Source organism: Trachemys scripta, chromosome 3 (assembly GCF_013100865.1).
Source record: "Trachemys scripta elegans isolate TJP31775 chromosome 3, CAS_Tse_1.0, whole genome shotgun sequence".
Classification (NCBI taxonomy): Eukaryota; Metazoa; Chordata; order Testudines; family Emydidae; genus Trachemys; species Trachemys scripta.
Genome location: NC_048300.1, coordinates 4,727,468 through 4,746,670, shown reverse-complemented (window position 1 = coordinate 4,746,670; position 19,203 = coordinate 4,727,468). Strand labels below are relative to the sequence as shown.

General features: G+C 40.9%; 1 protein-coding gene across 2 annotated transcripts in view; it reads left to right on the top strand.

Moving 5' to 3' along the window:
- Nucleotides 1-19,203, top strand: part of SOS1 (SOS Ras/Rac guanine nucleotide exchange factor 1) — an 84,431-nt gene that overhangs the window by 42,825 nt on the left and 22,403 nt on the right. For both annotated transcript variants that reach the window (XM_034764011.1, XM_034764012.1), the window contains exons 9-13: nt 6,800-6,927; nt 7,944-8,599; nt 16,150-16,231; nt 16,846-16,968; nt 18,324-18,427. In XM_034764011.1, coding sequence (XP_034619902.1) covers nt 6,800-6,927; nt 7,944-8,599; nt 16,150-16,231; nt 16,846-16,968; nt 18,324-18,427 — 1,093 coding nt within the window. The remainder of the gene's footprint in view (nt 1-6,799; nt 6,928-7,943; nt 8,600-16,149; nt 16,232-16,845; nt 16,969-18,323; nt 18,428-19,203) is intronic.

Sequence of the window (19,203 nt, the reverse complement as noted above, 5' to 3'; positions counted from 1 at the left end):
GGTGTCTGAGCTGAGTGTTTTTGAAAAGGGCTGTGAATAACTGCCACATCTGTGGGACCCTTTATACACTGTATGTCTCTTGCTTCTAGCACCAGTCCTTTGGCTGGTCTTGAAATCATTGCCTCCTGTTAGGGCTCAAGGCATCCGTGCACTCCAGAAGAACTTCAAGTAGCTGACCAACGAAACATGATCTGCATCACAGAGGTTAATAGAGATGGCCTTATGTGGAGGAAGACATTTAAGGTATAGCACAAGAATGAAGGGTGCTTGAGAGATTTGCTGACACCAGTGCTGGTTGCTCTGACTCCCCCTTCTCGTTTCCATGCCAAGGTGGGGCTCAGACTGCAGCTCACCTGCTGAGGAAAGTGGAATTGAATTGGACGGTGATCCTAATTCAAATGAAGAATTAAGCCATCATATTATAACAGTTTGGCTGATCTTGCAAAAGCCTTACACTCAACTCATTGACATTTCTGTTTGTATGTAACATAACTACCCCAGGAATTCAGAAATGTGCTAGGCATCAAAGGCCAGAACCCTACTGATTTGGAGAAGATTGGGGACACGTGGGAGTCCCTACCAGCTTTCTATCACTGTCTCAGTTTTGGGCACTTCTGCAATAGCCTATAGATCAAAGAGCTGGTTGATGGTATCCATTAATATTTACTAATAACAATATTCCATCTCTATTGGGAGGATGAGCAGAGATGAGTTTTAACAGGTCAGTGTCCTGAATGCTTTGTCTGGAAGAGAAGTCAGAATAATGGTGGGGGAAAATGGGGGTATGCACATAACTTCTGACCTGGGGAAGAGGATGTGGAACCCATGCAGGGGGCACTGGGCACACAGAGCCCCTGCCATGGGGGTTCACACAGCCCCTGACATGGGGAGAGGTGTCAGTGGGGGGGAAGGGAAATTGGGCACTCGGTGTCCTTTGCAGGGGAGATTGGGTACCATGGTACAGGGGAAAGGAGTGGGAGTGTATACAGTCCCTGCTATGGAGTGAGAACGGGGAGAATGCAGAACCCCTCATGGGTGAATATTGGGGTAACCTGGTAGAGGCAAGGAGGGTACAGAGTACCTCTGGCATCAGGATAAGGTCATATAGGAGGCACACAGCCCTGACATGGAGGGCATGGGGGGGGGGAGTAGTAACACACAGCCCCTGGTATAGGAGGGATGAGGAGTCTCTCAAACACCTAGCAATGTGGAAATGGAGGCAGATGGAGCCTCTGGAAGGGTGGATTGGGGGGCACCCTGGTTCGGGGGTAGTAGGATGAAAGAAGAGAATGGGGTTGTGTAAAACCCTTGCCATGGCTGGACAAGAGGATGTGGGCCACACAAAACCCCTGATGGGGGAGATTGTGGGAATCTGGTATGGAAGAAGGGGAGACAGAGACTCTGCCACTGAGGGTATGGGGGGAAGTAAGAATAGAGCTGAACATAAAGCCGCTGGTGTAGGGGAAGAACAGAGGGAGCAGGGGAGAATGAGACTCCCTAGCAGGTGGAGAGATTGGGAGGAGTTGTAGGAGGTCCCTGAAATTGGGGGAAGGAGGGGCACAGACCTTATGGGAGAATGAAGAGATGCAAGGAGCCTGTGGTGCCTGCAGTGAGCTTGGCCGCCACAAGTGATGAATCCTGTATCCCACTAATTATGTGCCGTGTTAGAACCATCAAGCCAGGAGAGGCACAAGATGTTATCAGTGACAGAAAACACTGGCGATGCTAATGTGCCACAGGAGATTCCTGGTGGTCTCTTTCCCACCAGTAAAATAAAACAACTTTATATAGGCTAAGCTGATTGATGGTTGGACCTCTGTAGGAATGGTCCCTGGGTTGGTGAATAGGATGTAAGGTTTTCCTCTAATAAGGTCACTGGATGTGTATCTTTGTGTTTAACATGAAGTCCATAGCATATAAGAGCACACAGGAAAGCTTTTTCTTCTGCACCTCTTACATACTCACTGTCTCCTGGTATTTTTATTATATAAAATACTTTGCATGGAGAGGATGGCCATTTCAAGTAGATGCTCCCAAATAACCTTTTAATAAACAGAATGCAACCTCTTGATTAAGGAGGGTACCTCCAGGTGCCCACTTTCTTCAGATTTCCTATCCTTTGTGCCTGTGTGATGCCCTGTCTGATTTCTCAGGGTCTTATCTAAAGTAGGTTATGGGGTTATTCGCCTGATCCAAAGACTCTTAAATCAGTTGAAAGGCTTGTTGACTTTAATGGGCTTTGGATCAGGTCACAAATGGGCTTGGAATATTTTTGCTCCTGTCTCCTCTTGGAGGAGGTGCAGTTTAGGCCTTCGATAATCTTTGTGCTTCTCATATATCACAAGTTGCTTAGTATTGGCATGTGTTAAATCTAATGATCCTGTCTCAGGTTTTTCTATTGTGCCTGTAATGGGTCATAATCCAGGCTGAATTTTTTTATATATATATATATATCTGAATTTCTGGTGTATTCAGCCACCTATAACTTTTTGGTATTGGTCAACTGAACTAACCTTTGTAGTTGAATGGGCCCCCTTTACAATGGCATTTCCTGTGGTCCTTCCTGGATCAGATCCATAGATCATCTAGTCTAGTGTCCTGTCTCCTACAGTGGCCAATACTTCAGGCTTCAGAGGGAGGTATAAGAAACCCCACAACTGGCAGATTTAGAATAATCTGCCCCCATGAAGGTCTGATCCTAATCCATAATAGTTAGAGATTGATTTAAGCCGTGGAAGCGTGCAATTTTTATATCCTTCACAATATTTGTTGTTACCATCAACCGTTGTTCTGGATACTCTTGTTCGCCATATAAACGTCTAATCCTTCTTTGAAGGTGGATAATCTCTTCTTATTGCTGCTGCTGCTACTACTTAGGTTTGATTAATACCCCAAAGAGTGGAGCAGGTCTCATGCTGACATTCATGAGGACCGTAGATGATTCTATATCCTATTTGCCCTCAAATCTGGTCTGCTTTGCAGTATTTATTTTTGAACTTGGAAGAAATTCTCCAACTGCTAACATCCTCCAACTGCTGGAATGTCTGTATACATATTTCCTCTTGCGTATCTTAATTGTTGAGCTTTGGTCAGGGTCTCTGGGCAGTGTACCTGTGGGTATGGGTTCCTGTACTATATCATGTAGATGGGCTGAGCCTAACAGGAACTGAGGGTTTTAGTCTTGATGTGTATGCAACGAAACCTATTGTATGGAAACTAATTATAGCTTCTGAGTTCTTGCCCACTGGTTATTCTCTCAGACCAGAGCATGTTTGACTGGCAGATAGAGGTGCTCCATGACTTTAACAGCGTGGGGAAGAAGGTATGAACTCTTGGACCTGGTAAAAATAGAGACAGTTTTCCAAACAGACCATGATCCCTTCAGTATCCCAGTCATGCGTAGCTAGACCTTCCCCCATGCTCTGTTTCTTTATAAAAGGAGACTTTAAACACCCATACTTTGCAGTTATTGCACTGATTCGTTAGGTGGCACTATACAGCTACAATAAATCAGTGGGCCTTTTAATGGCCGTTTGAATTTTTTGTGGTATATGTCCATTGACATCCTGTTTGTTTCTCATGACCCAATATGTTCCAAGAAAGTAGGTTTTAAATTTGACAGTGGATTACAAAAATCCTCCTGTACTCTCCCTCCTACCATGTTTCCCTGCACAACCCATTTCTTTAAAAAGAAAAATGATTTTGGAAAAGAAACAGATGAAGGCAGAAGCCTTTTTCTTTTTTTGAGGGGAGGAGGGGGGTATTTTTGTATGGTTAGCATAAAACCTTGCAAATAGCTATTCTGTTTTTGACTGTAAGAAATAATTCAGTAATGGTAACACTTGTAATAAACCATATTCATAATGCATGTTTAGTACACACAATGTTTTTAAAACTTCGAAATTCTAAATATAAGTTAACTTTAAAAAAAGACTTTGGTATGATTAAATTCATTAGTCACTTTGAACACTTGATTTTTATTTGAATATGGAGTTGGAAGTACAGGTAACTTTTAAAAATTGGGCTTCATCAGAGTCCAAGAAAAGTTATTTCTTTGAGTCATGTATTAGAGCTTATCAGGATAAAATAACCTGCAAACTTGTTTTATCTAGTAACATGAACATGAAAGGTCGGTGATGAATTTTTTTAAAACCTTTTAATCTCTTCACTGCCTTAAGGAAATTGTTCTCCCTACTGCTCTTTCTTGTTGCACAATATTAGGAAGGAGAGCTACAAAGCATTGCATACATTTATGTAGGATCAGATTTTTGTACAAGTATTTCATTAAGAAAATGACTTGAAGAGCTAAGTATTTTCTTACTCCTGCTTTTCTTACACCAAAACGCACAGGTTCAAGGACCTGTTTTTATTTTCCATCTTCATCAAATAGCATTATGCTAAATCAAAGTCCCAGATAACATTACGTATCTCTCATAAGTATGTGATAGAATTACTTCTATCTCATTTACTTTGAAGTCTGACCTTTAAGCAAGTCAGTCTGCATTTTTCCATATGCTCAAAAGCTGCCTCTAGCTTTCTGCATTGGAAAGAGAAGGCTGCAACCTCAGAGGCAGACACATGGTAAGTAATAGCTTTGTCTGCTGCTGAAAGATGATCATCCACACATAACAGGGAATCCAACCAGAAACCCAGGTTGCAAACAGTAGAAAAGACTGTCAGTGGGTACTGTGGTGGAGGCAAAGAACCTCTATTTAGTCTCGTGCACAGCTATAATATAAGAGTTCAAAGATCTTTATGCCACAATCCATTTCATCCCAAGACTCCTGCCAGCAGTGCTTGAGCTGTCCTCCCTCACATTGGAGTTGTTACAGGTCAGATATAAACTAAGCAACCTGCAAGATCAAAGCCAGGTTAAGAGGTTGTTAGTGGTCCCCCTCACCAGGATAAGATGCAAATATCCCACTAACCATTGATTGAGTGTTCTGTCAGGAGATCAGTGTTCTCCTTGAGAGCCCTCTGGAAACGCTCAGGTTGCGTTAGTATGATAGTGCACAGTCTAAATGGATCCTTCATTGTGATGGGTTGTGTGGCCTAACCTCTAGTTTAATGGGCATTGTGGTTGCTCTATGAGGGGTTTAGTTTCCAAATTTCACATCTCCAGTCCCAGTCCAAACAGTATGTCAAGAGTGTGGTCAGCCATGAGAGTTGAACCAGAAACCACCAGGGATAGTCTCATTGGCCTCATGGTGACCAGGAAAAACTAAATTGATTCAGAAAGTTGGCCATCCATGGGAATGCTGAGGTTGTTGCTGTCAGCACCTGTGTCTACAACATGAGATAATTAACTTTGAACAGGTCATGGAAAGAAGTAATGTTCCCCCAGGACTTTCAAACAAAGTTGGACATACTATATTTGATCCAGTTTGGGAATGGGACACCTTTTACATTTACATTTAAAGTTGGATGCAAACCACAGTCACACCACCTCCACTCTGATTCACCCGGGCGTTCATGTGGCACTGATACCTGCCTGAGACCAAATATGCCAAATAAACCCCACAATTTTGTTGAGCTAATACTTGGTGGTATGTATAAGAGCTTCATCTCTTATAGAATCCGAGAATTGTTAATTATTGACAGCCGACCGATGTATTCATAAGCATATCCATAGGCTAGGAATTGCTTCCATTGATACCCTAAGCCCTGAGAAAACTGCAGCCTAAACCAGAGGAGCTGAAATGAAAATCTAAATTCAGATTTGTCTAGCACCATTTTTTTTTAACCTGTCTTGTGTCATCCTTGCCTCCCCATCTGGTATAGGAATAGAAGGACCCAGACCTTCACCGTTAACATGCTCCCATCCCCTCCAACTCTCAGGCTCCATTCCTGAAGCTGTTGGCAGTGCTGCCTCACTCTCTGAGTCACTTTAAGGTGGCCAGCAAAAGGACCTACCTGTCACAGCTAGGTACCCAAATAGGGACCTCCTGGGTAGACTGCGAAAGACATCTCAATGATGTAACTACTAACGCTTATTCAACCAAACCCAAATGAGCTTACAGTAACAAACCCTACAGTTCCATCCCAGACTAACCAAATTGGCAAACTAAAATTAGGAACCCCTTTATAAAAGAGGGCTTTAAAAACACACACTGGTACCTCTTCTTCATTTTTCCTCCCAAACACAGAGAGCCTTATCCCTCCATGTGCCTCTCCCACAAAGAAGTGTAACCTCTTCCAGCCTCATTTCCCAGCCCTTTTCCCACAGGGCCATGAAACAATCTACCCTACTCCCAGGAAAATCCTCGTGTGTAATATGGAGGAGGCTGCCCATCATACAAACACATTCACATCCCTCAGAAAGACACACAAGCTTCCCCTTTATGTCTCCAACCCACAAGAATGTAAAACACCCAACCAGCTCCTCCCACATGAGTTGTAAACCTATTAATTTAGAGATAAACACACATGTCCAGTTATGTCCTCGCCCAGTGAGGGAGGCTTCTCTCTTAAAGGGGACTCTCTCCCATACTGCTGGTGGCATGAGGTGGACTGGACAGACCTGGAGTAGAATGGTAGCTTCTTCTCTAGCACAGGTGAGTCCTGGGGTAGACCAGGAACTCTTCTCTTAAAGGGGACTCCCCTGCCCCCCCCCCTTTGCTGTTGATAATGCATCTAATTAATGTAGATTATTCTGTGATTTATATAATAAAAAAAACACAAACCCAGGGAATGGAGAGATTTCTTCTCAATATGTTAAACAGATTATTTGTAATGCTTTCACAAATGCATATACCATCATTCTTTAACACTTTTAATATTTAGCTTTCAATATTCACAGCAACTGGAAGAGAAGAGTGAGGATGAAGAGGATAAAGAATGTTTAAAGCAAGCGATAACAGCCCTGCTTAACCTTCAGAGTAGTATGGAAAGGATATGCTCCAAAAGTCTTGCAAAGCGAAGACTTAGGTAAACATGTTTCCATTTTTTCTGCTTTCAGCCCTCAATGCTTTGCTATAAATCCAGGGTTCCCAGTTTCCTCTTTCAGTAAACAATGAACAAAATAGTTTGTGACAAGCCTACTTTTTCAGAGGAAGTGACATACAAAGCTAAGATAATTTGTTATTGTTTTAAAACCTTTCGTATTTGTATGTGTCCTTGCACACAACTGGTCAAGACATCCTGAGAATCTAGTGGTAAGCAGAAGGAAAGATAAATTGTAGATTTTTTTTTCCAGATAGTGGATTTGTAAAATTATAATTGCTAATGTGCATTTTTTATGGTTGAAAGTAGATATTTCTTATGTCATGGAACCATTTAAATTATCTGAACAGATTTTTGTGTGCATACCCAGTTGAAAACCAAGCTCAAATGTGAATCAGTAATTACTTGCAGTGTTGTGTACTTCAGATATATTTGGTTATGATTAAAATAAATGACAATATTAATGCAGTGCCAGTTTATACGTAATATAGAAACAGGTGTTTTTAAAAATTCTGTTCAATACATTAATTTAGGACTATTTTAATATTTTTTTTATAACTAATCCAATTTTGTACTCTAAAATGGAATCTTTAGGCTTAGACATAAATGCATCGTACGGCTTAGCTGCTAATTGAGGAAGGTAGAATTAAGTGCATTCCTAATAATGGAAATAAATTAAGAATACATGTTAAAACATGTAAAAATGTACTGTAACAATTTGCCTTTTGCTGATTAGGCACTTCATTTAAAAACATTTTACATAGCATCCTTGATAACACATAGAATGCTTGTATCCAAATGAGGCACTTTAGGAATTAGCAAGCACTTTTTCCATACTGGTAGTTCCATTAAAATTATTCTCTTGTTAGCATGTGTTTCTTTGAGGGTGTATTTGCCTTCTCATTTGGAAGGAATAGATTATTTTATCCTTTCTGAACTAATGTGGTATTTCCTTTTTTTTTTTTTTTTTTTTTTTTTATTACTACTCTCGTTCACTGAAGTGAATCTGCATGTCGGTTCTATAGTCAGCAGATGAAGGGGAAACAACTAGCAATCAAGAAAATGAATGAGATCCAGAAAAACATTGATGGTTGGGAGGGTAAGGACATTGGACAGTGCTGTAATGAGTTTATAATGGAAGGAACTCTCACACGAGTAGGCGCAAAACATGAGAGACACATATTCCTTTTTGATGGACTAATGATTTGCTGTAAGTCGAATCATGGCCAGCCAAGACTTCCAGGTGCTAGCAATGCAGAGTATCGTCTGAAAGAAAAATTTTTTATGCGAAAGGTACAAATCAATGATAAAGACGACACTAATGAATATAAACATGCCTTTGAAATTATTTTAAAAGATGAGAACAGTGTTATTTTTGCTGCTAAATCAGCAGAAGAGAAAAACAATTGGATGGCAGCATTGATATCTTTACAGTACAGAAGCACTCTGGAAAGAATGTTAGATGTAACAATGCTACAGGAAGAGAAGGAGGAGCAGATGAGATTTCCAAGTCCTGAGCTTTATAGGTTTGCAGAACCAGACTCTGAAGAGAATATTGTATTTGAAGAAAACATGCAGCCAAAATCTGGAATCCCTATCCTCAAGGCAGGAACTGTTGTGAAACTCATTGAGAGACTGACCTACCACATGTATGCAGGTGAGGCAGCCTTTAAGCTGTTTTAGAATATTTGAAGCTGTTGATTATTTTACTAAAACCCTAATTTCTTTGCATCAGTACTTATTAATACAGAATGAGAAGAAAGACACTGTCATCTTTCGTGGTTTTGCAACGCTGTATGTGCAGCGTCTTGATGCAGTAGCTTGGCTAAGAATATAAGATGTCTAACATAGTGGCTGCAGAGCTTCTGTGTGGAAGCCACTTCAGCTTAGTATCTGAAGAAGCTCTCTGCAGTCCCTAATGTACCACTGTCACAGGGCAAGAACTGGATGATAGCAGTATTATCTCTTGTGGCTCTGCCTCCAGCCTGCCTTTGCTTTGCCCTTACCCACCCCAGTGCAAGTACAGAGCTGTTGTGGAACAGGACCATACACATTTGGCCCATTCAAATCCAGCCCATTCTTGTTCAGCAGAACCACAGCTGTTCTGTTGTCAGGTGTTTCCTGTGGCCTAATAACACTGATCTAAAAAGCATACTAAACATTGGTACCGTAAAAATAGATTAAAAGACTTACCCTTTTTAAAAAAAAACCATAGACAATTTGAATAAAACCTCAACTAATCAACAGGCTTTACAGTGCAAAAGGCATTCTGAAATAAAATTGTTTTTGAGTTAAGGGTCTGGATTCCAGAGAGGAGATCTTTATGTAGCCTCAATACTATAGACATAAAAATATAGGCCCCAGTCCATTGAACTCACTGGCACTATGCATGTGCATAAAGTTATTCTCATACATGGGTACTTGCAGGACCAGGGCCATTCACAATACTACTTCCTGTATGTTCCAGGCTTCAAGAGTTGCTATCTGTTTGGTCCTCATAAGCTGTGGTGATATTTGTAGGGCCACAGGCTCAGAAAGAGTTTCTATATTCTCTATTTTAAAACTACAACCTTGAATTCAGTCTGTGCCTGCACAGGCAGCTAGTGAAACGAACACGCAGCAAAGAGGCAAGATATAATATCAGTTTAGTAGTTACAGAGGAACAATTCGTTGCATGTTTCTTGCTTTAAATTTAACTGAATTTCAGTATAAAGGCTTATTAAAGGGACAAAGCTACTGTACTCGACTTTAGGGCTTTTTAATACAAATGTCTGTACTTGGTAGAGATAGATACATAATAGCACTCATCCCTAGTTACCTTGCTTCTTAATATTTTATGTGCTGCATTTGCAGAAATGTTAACCAGGTTCTCTTGTTTACTGCTTTAAATGTGCAAATTTCCTAAAGAAGGTGCCTCTTCCCAAGACAGAGTTAAAAATTGGTTTGTTCATTTTTGAACCTAAAGTCTTACATTTATTAGTCAAAACAGTATGAAGTACAATAACTCAGTGCTGTATTTTTTTTTTCTTTTAATGTAAAATTAATCTGATTTAGGATAACTGAGTGCTTAACACTCCACTTTTTTTTTTTTTTTTTTTTTTTAAACTATTCAGTAATTTGCCAATTTAGACAAAGGATCAGGATGCTTCCCCCCACCCCCATGTCAGAAAGTTATATGTTTTGATTTTTATAACATTGTTATATTGAATAATTCTGACTTTTTAAAATATGTAATTATTTACTTTTCTTTAAAAAAAAAAACAATGCTTTCCTGAAGAGTCGAGGGTAGGATTTTTGTGGAATTTTCTGTTCTGTTTCCTGATTATTTTTTTTCAATTATTGCTAGATTCTGTATTATAGATTTTTGTAATCCCAAGACTGACTTTGGAGCCTATTGGAAAAACAGGTTACAGTAGTAGAATTTTCCAACACATTTGGAGAGGCTGGGTTTCACCAGGGAGAGGCTATGGCAGTTCTTTGGCTTGGATAGGTTTAGGCTAGGAATCAGTATCAAGGCTGTATCAGAGATTGGGGTTGGATTCTTTGACAGATGGAGAAGATCTATTAGGTCAGTGGTGCCCAACATTATTAAACAGGAGGGCCACATAAGCCCTAGCACAATCTTGTGTGGGCCAAACAGATTCTACATATTTTAATCAGATTTAAAATCACCTGTATTGATTTATATTTTACGTTCAGCTTGTTTTATGTATTTAGATAGATTGTTTCCAGGGGCGGATTTACCATGAAACACACAGTGCCCTGGCGCAGCGCCCCCCAACAAGAAAAAGGGGCCCCAGGGTCGGGCACTCAGGCAGCTCAGCACCGGCGCAGCCCTTGCAGGGGGGCTGTGGGGAGCAGGAGAGCAGGGACGGAGGCTCACCTGCACCCTCAGGGGAGCAGGCGGGAGGTGCGGGTGGCGGGAGCACTGTGAACATGGGCCAGAGGATTCTGGAGGAGCACAGTGCAGCCACGCAGCTGGCCGGTGAGAAGCGGCGCTTTGAAGGGGAAACCGCTGCTTCTCTCCACCTGCGTGGCTGTCCCTGCTCCTCCTGAGTTCTCCAGCCCCTGCTCGCAGGGCTGGATTCAGAAAGGGGCGGGGCTTTAGGGGCCCTTGCGTTCCAGCCCTGCCTGGCCGGGGGAGGAGGTGGGAGGCGGCTCTGAGAATTGTGGCCAATGGGACCCGCGGGGGGCGGTGCCTGCAGGGCAACCACAGGACAAGCAGAGCCACCTGAACTCACCGCACCTGCAACCCCTGCCCCAAACGGGAGCTGCCCCGGGTAAATGCTCCACACCCCTGCCCCAGCCCTGAATCCCCTCCCTCACCCGAACTCCTGGCCAGACCCTGCACCCCAACCTGTTCCTGCACCCTAACTCCCACCCAGACCCTGCACCCTGAGTCCCAGGAGGAAAATGCAGGGGAAAAAATTAAAAAGGGGGGGAAGAGATAAGAGAGAGTGCTCCCCCCCATGGCTGGGGGGGGGCAAAAATGAAGCTTGGCACAGGGCCCCACTAACTCTAAATCTGCCACTGATTGTTTCTATGTACTGTATTGTCTGTTTACACAGTTGTATAAACATGACGACAAAACATTAATGAATTGAGTTTTAGTATATTGTGTTGAAGCAGGCCGTGGGTCTTATGAAGAGCTCTGGTAGGCTGTAGGTTGGTCCCCCCTTTATTAGGTCATTTAGTCCAACCTCTGTCAGCATGGAATTTTTCTTTAGAATACATTTTCCAGTGTTTTTGCCAGTCTAATTTGAAAATCCCAAGTAATTGTGCTTCCAACACTTCCCTACAGAGACTATTCCATACCCTAAAATACATATCGTGATGAGGGCTTTTCCTCATACTCAGTTGTAATTTTTTCCTTTCTCAATTTCATTCCATTACAACTGTTGTAAATTGCTCTCCATCCTTGGTGCCCAGTTCTTCAGTAACCGATACACTACACATTGCAAGATTAGAACCTTGAATATTTGTAGGTGGCTTTCAGTCTCCCCCCTCGCCCCCCTTTGCTACCATTTAACCAAGTTGTCTATATTTCATTTGTTAATCTCTATTGTAAATGAATCTCTCCATACCCTCAATCACTTTTATTGCTCTTCTCTGAATGCACTTGCATTTATTAATATCTTTCTAAAATGTGGTCTGAATAAATAAACCTAGTGCTCCAGATGCAGTTACAGCAAAGCTATTTTAAGTCTCTGTTCTCATTTGCTCATAACTTTTCAAACCTTTTAGCCTTTGGGGATGAAATGTTATTTGTTTGGTTTCTGTCCCGTGAATTTTTTGGAAGTTGGAGCAATGGCAGTTCAGCAGTGTTTGAGAGCAAAAGCCAAGACATTTTAAGTAGAATTGGTTTTGTGACATTGTTTTGAAAAGTTTGAGCACTAAAATAAGTGGGGAAATGAAGGTAGTATTTAGAAGGGCAATAGCCCCAAAGGAGGAGTACCTTTTTTGAGTTTTCTGGTGAATGCTTGTTTTGATTTGGCTGGAGACTCACCTTTTGCACATACACAACGATTTGATACAAGTTATTAATAAGTTTGGCATTGTTCCTAGTCTTGGTAGGACTCCCTGTTTGTATGCTTGTGCTCAGTGAGATATGAGCTTCTCTCCAGAGTTCTATCTGCCCAAAATGGAACTATTTTATTATTATAACTATTATTTATTATAATAACTAAATTATTTTAGGAACACAGGATCTAGTAAGAGATGTTTCTTTTGCTGTATTCCCCACCAAAATGCCCCCTTAACCTACGTATAGTACTAAGCATACGGTGGTAGCCAAGGAGAGTCCTGATTTTTAGGTCCACTTCTTCCACCAAATGCACTTAATAATTCTCTGTGCTTTACAACCCCTATTTAACAAAGCTTAGAGTTGGCCTAACTGAGGCACAGGGAGGTTATTTGGCTTGTTCAGGGTCACACAATTGAGACAGAAAAATTAACTGATTTGCCTACGTTGCCCTGGGGAGGTACTATGATAGGCATGGAGTTAGAGTTAAAGACCTGAGTTCAGCCACAGAATTACGCATGCACTCCCACCTTTGAAAAGGGCTTTGAAATCCAAGAATGAGAGAAACACTGTGTATGCTAAGCATTGTTAGCCATGCTTTTCAGATGAACAAAGGAACACAGAGGTTCAGTGACTTAACCAGGAAGTACTACGACATAGGAAACTAGATCCAGTCTCAGTGAACATATTTGATGCCTATGCATGAGTCACCTAGCTTTTTAGTGAATTTACATACTTTGCAAAGAGTGCAGTGATTTACTGCATTTTTAGGAGATGCAGAGTGAGTGAGGCAATCCTCTGCAGTATCTCTGCCCCCATTGTCTTTACATAATGTGTGTGATATGTGAGCTGAGAGTCTGGCTCCATATGCTCACCTTACAAGACCTACTCAGGTGCCTAAGAAAGCACATTCTGATGACATCTAGCCAAATTATTCCAGATTGTATATTTTTTTTCCCCACCATACATAAAATTCTGTTAAGAGAAGTTTAAAAATTGTGTGTTCAACCTTAACTCTGCACCTTTGTGCATATGCATTATGTTAGTCTCTTATTGCACGATCACACCTTTTCTCAAACAGTGCAACTGCTGCACACACATCTCTTAGCGCTTCAACTTAAAGGTGTAACTTCTCTAGCTGTGAGCATTATTATTTATTATTTGTAGTGCATAGGAGCCCTGGGCATGGACCAGGATCCCATTGAGCTAGGAACTTTACAAACACAAAACAAAAATTTGGTTCCTGCCCCGAAGGTCTTACATCCTATAAAGCAGGCTTTTATTGTGTAGCTGGGCCTGGCACTCCAACGTGACATAAATGCAGTGTACTCTAAGTAACAGCAGTGTAGCTAAATTAGTTGCAAGACCTGAATGATCTGAGGCAAAATCAAATATCAGATCTTTTTTTTTTTTTTTTGCAATCAGAGGTCCATAATGATTGATTATGCAGGATTTCATGTACTGGGGTGGACCTGCCTGTCCCCCAGGCTACATTGACTTATCTGCAAAAAATGTTTCCACTGGCACCAAGGTGAAATCTCTGGTAGAGCAGCTGCAATGGCGTAGTACTGCCAGGGAGTCAGGCACCCACCAGTGGCCAGAGCCAGTGTAATGACACAGGCCTCCAGGGATTCACCAGTTTTGGAGGCAGGCCCCACAGCCTTTTCCATGAGGCATGGATGGCAAACCACTGCATCCTCCCTGTAATGGGACGGTTCGATACATCTCTGCATGGAGACGTTTCCCCTACATCAAGCCCCTTTCCACAGAGTTAAAACACTAAAGGAGACCATTTGACCCTGTTTGCATAAACCTGTTTGTGTGTGTCTCTCTCCCCCCCTCCTTTTCCTGATGTTTGTGTAAGAGCATTAAGGTTAGGGGCTCCTCGTTTTGAAAGTCCTGGCAAGTTTTTTATCTATAGGGCAGTGCTGTTCTATTTTTAAAGCTTTGATATGTTAAGAGTATTTGTGCGTCAGCATAGTGTCCGTTTCCTTTCTTAAGGAATTCAAGGGTGATTATTTATAAATCCTTGTAGAATAAGTTATTGTTCTTTTTTAGTTTTTAAATTGGCTGTATTGAAGGGAGAATTATCACATGAGCGGACATCCTGACTAAGTGGAGTTGTCTGTAGGTTAAAAAAAAAAAAAAAATTGGTTAGCTATATAATATACATCATTTTTAAGCCACTGATTTTGTTAGTAAGATAACACCTGTAATCAGAAACTGAAAGAAAAAAAAAGTTAGATTTGTTTTGCTATGTTTACCTCAAATGGAACTACGCTGCTGTGGATTCTGTGGCTCTAAACACAAATTCTAATGTAAATAACAATAGCTATGACACAGATGGAGAATAGCCAAGACATTTCTAAATGATGTGGAGGCATTCTACTCTTTGGTTTAAACAAAACATGTTTAGGGGACATATTGTGTGTTTTAATAATATATAATGAAAATCATTCTGTGGAAACACTACTACTTATAGACAAATACACCTCTACCCCGATATAACGCTGTCCTTGGGAGCCAAAAAATCTAAACACGTTATATCGAACTTGCTTTGATCCACCGGAGTGCGCAGCCCTGCCCCCCTGGAGCACTGCTTTACCGCATTATATCCGAATTCGTGTTATATCGGGTCACATTATATCGGGGTAGAGGTGTAGTTAAATAGTTTTGTTCATGGTTTCTGAGTTTGGAGCCAAGTCAGGCAGCTAAATAGGGGGCCTGATTTTCACATGTGCTGATTGCCTGAAACTCCCATTGTTTGGCATCTAAAAATTCAAGTGCTCCCCTAATTCTGGATGTAAACACCTACCGTTTGGCATTCAAGTTTGAAAGGTTTTGTCTTTAAATGTAAAAGTGCAGTTCAGCTCTGTAAAAATGACATTCTCATCCCATACTGAGTAAAGGGAAATCCCCTATTTTCATTATTTGCATGACTATCTTATTAAGGAGACAGGTGGGTGAATTAACATCTTTTATTGGATCAGCTTCTATGGATGAAAGAGACAAGCTTTTGAAATTACACACAGCTCTTCTTCAGGTCTGGGAAAGGTATTCAGAGTGTCACAGCTAAATACAAGGTGGAACAGATAAGGAGTTAACACATGTTAGGAGAGATCATTTGGGGTGAAGTGGGCAGGTAACACCTCTACCATTCTACAACAAAGCAGGGTTAGTGGCATGGGGGTGTTCTAGAGAGAGCTTGATGGAGGGGTGGTGATTATTCCATAATAGCCCATTATAGGGTTTCTGACCGCTTCTTTTGAAACATCTAGCACTGGTCACTGTCATAAATAGGGTGTTGGACTAGATGATTCACTCATAAAATGGCATATATTTATGTGCATTTATAAAAATGCACTAAGTGCAACATTGCAAGAATTTTTCCAGTTCTTTTAATAATTGAGAGAGGAGAAACAAGTGTTTTTTGTGAATAATTTTAAAATGCAGTTAAAATTGATTTTATTCATTCTGCCTTCTATTGCCATGCCCAAAAGTTCTAAATTGTCACTAAAATAACCAGGAAATGTTGAGTGTATTGTATAACAGGTATCCATTAATAGTCTGAGTGTTTTCAAGTACACTTAGGTTTAAAGAAAACCATTCACTTTGAATCCTTGTGAAGTATTATAAATAGCAAATTCGTTGACATGAAAGCAATGCTTTTTTTGTGTATCCCCTAGACCCAAATTTTGTTCGGACGTTTCTCACGACATATAGATCCTTTTGCAAACCTCAAGAACTATTGAGTCTTCTGATAGAAAGGTATGTTACTTTTTTGTATCTTCACTGGAGTGCTTGCTGCACTGGTCCATATGAGGAGGGATCTCTCTCCTTTTTTTCTTTCTTTTTTTTAATGTGGGTTAGGATTTTAAAAAATGTTTTTATTTTAAAATTTAACATTTTAAAAAGATGGTTTCAATTTTTGTCACTGGTCTCTCTTAAAAGTTTTCAAATCCAAGGATTATGAAGTCCAAAAGATTGATTGAAGTCAGTGGAGTTACGCTGAGTTACACCAGATGAGGCTCTTGTCCCAAAGGTTTTGTCATTTTGCAGTCTGTATTGGCACATACTGTGACTGTGTTGATATCCTCTATTTTATTTTGTTTATGTAGTGACATAAGATACATTTATTATTATTTCCAATTTAGTAAGTGGTTGCTCTACACTTACTAACTGGTAAGGGCCTGATTTAATGGAAACCCTCTAAACTTTTTGACTAGCAGGGGAGAAAGCAGAGGTATCTTCAATTGAATCAAACTCTTAATAGTTTTGTTAGTGCATGTTCTGAGAAAGGTTAACACAACAAATTACTGGTTCCCAGATACATCATTTAAATGAACGTAAAGGTTTAGACTTCTTTGTTTGTCCCATGCTAGGTTTGAAATTCCAGAGCCTGAGCCAACAGAAGCTGATCGTATAGCTATGGAGAATGGAGATCAGCCTCTTAGTGCAGAGTTGAAACGATTTAGGAAAGAATATATACAACCTGTGCAGCTGCGGTGAGTATTAGAGAAATGCAGATAAAACTGCTCCTTCGTAGAGTGCCTCTGCAGATTCCCACGAGGAGTTTCTTGTCATTCTTCATGAGCCACAGAGGAGCTGACAAAGTGGTAAAGCTATGAGGGGGGCACTTATGCCTAGTTTGCATCACAGCAATCGGGAACCTGATTCCCACCTAGTAACGCATCCTCCGTTTCATTGATTCGGCTTATAAAACATTTATAGAACCACAAAGCTCCTTTCTTTACAGTACATAACTCATTGGATAATAAAAAAAAAATTATTTTCTTATAAATGGAGTTTTCTGAATGTATAGTCTCTGCAGATGCACACTGATCCCTCCCACCTTCGGTATACTTCGGAATCCTTCTGAAGACTCTCTGAAATAGAGAAGTGAGGACAGGTTAAGGGGTCAGCTTTTATAAAGTTTTAGGTTCTAGAATGCTACAATGCAAATTAGGCACTAATGCTTCCTAATGGGTTTTCTGAAATCTGTGCTTCTAGTGGCCTGAGGGATGGAACAGTAAGGCTACTGTAGACGCAGTTATACTGGCAAACCTGCACTTTTGCCTGTGTAGCTTGTTTCACTCAGGGAGCTATAATAAGCTATGCTGGCAAAATCTCAGGCCTGGTCAACACTACAGCTGCGGGTCGATCTAAGCTACGTAATGTGCGCTACGTTAGTAGCGTAACTCAAGTCAATGTAGCTTAGATCTACTTATCACAGGGTCCACACTCCGCGATGTCAATGGGAGATGCTCTCCCACCGACATTGCTTCCACCTCTCGTTGAGGTGGAGTACAGAAATCGATGGGAGAGCTCTCTTCCATCAATTGAGCGTGGCTTCACTAGACCCGCTAAATCGATGCCGCTGCATCAATTGCAGCAGCACCGATTTTAGCTCCATTGTGAAGACAAGCCCTCAGTTTTGCCCGTATAAGCTGCATCCACTCTAGAGGTGCTTTCCCAGTGTAGTATATTGCTACATCTGTACCAGCAAAGCATTCCTAATGTAGATGTGACCTAAGTAAGTAACATTGTTTTCTAACTGACAGCATTATTCAGAGCTTTCAGGTGAAATTAATATATACCGTATATACTCGTTCATTACCCGTTTGTTTATAAGCTGACCCCCCCCCCCCAAGATGGTTTGCTAAAAATAGCAAAAACTGTATGACCCTTTCATAAGCCGACCCTATATTTCAGGGGTTGGCAAAGTTTGGCTCCTGGCCGTCAGGGTAAGCTGCTGGTGGGTCGGGAGATCCCATCTAAGCCATGGTGCTAGGCATTGTCAGACAGACTAACAGACAGTCTCTTCCCACAAGACTTTATAATCTCTCCTTTAATGTTGTAGAGTGTTAAATGTATGCCGACACTGGGTAGAGCACCACTTCTATGACTTTGAGAGAGATGTAGATCTTTTGCACCGATTGGAAGAATTCATTGGGACAGTAAGAGGTATTTATGATTACAATAGATATCAGCATTTTAGAATATGTCCAGTGTTAGACATCTTTATTATGTGGTGATGCTTCCTTGCGGTCAGTGGATGAAGGAAAATGAAATGTTGGGTGCTTACGATGATTTATGTTACTCAGTGAATAACCTGAATTAACCTTTATTTAAAAATCAACTGCTATTTTCATTCCCAAAAATATGGTGCCTATTCAGAAAAATATGATCCATGTTACTTAACTCTGATGGCAAAAATATTATTCTAGTTATATTGAAAATGAATTGATATAATTGAAAATTGCCAGCAACTGAGTGGTTAGTTTTGAAAGCAGGTCAAAATAGTCTTTGGTCATCCTGCTTATTGGGGGAAATCCCTTAAGCTATAGTTGGGAGTAACTTTCATAAAAGCTTAATGGAGGAAACAGTGTACTCTAGAGCAGGAATTCTCAGGCTGTTTCACAATGTGGACCACATCTTGAGAGGTTATTACATAGGCCGCCCCCCCTCCCGTTCATAATTGTGTAGCAAACCTTCCCCATTCATTTTTAATAATGAAACATCCCTGTGGCAGCTACAGCTGTTGCATACAGGAAAAGGTTATATTAGGAAAGTGTTTAATGTATATTTAGCAGATTGAAACAGGAAGAGAACATGCTATCAGTTCACTGTGGACTGTCAGCAAATTCTGTAGACTGGCCAGTTTGGAAATCTTTGGTCTTGTGGACAGAGCATAAGACTGGGATGCGGGAGTTCTTTGAGTGATTGCATGTGTCCATTCA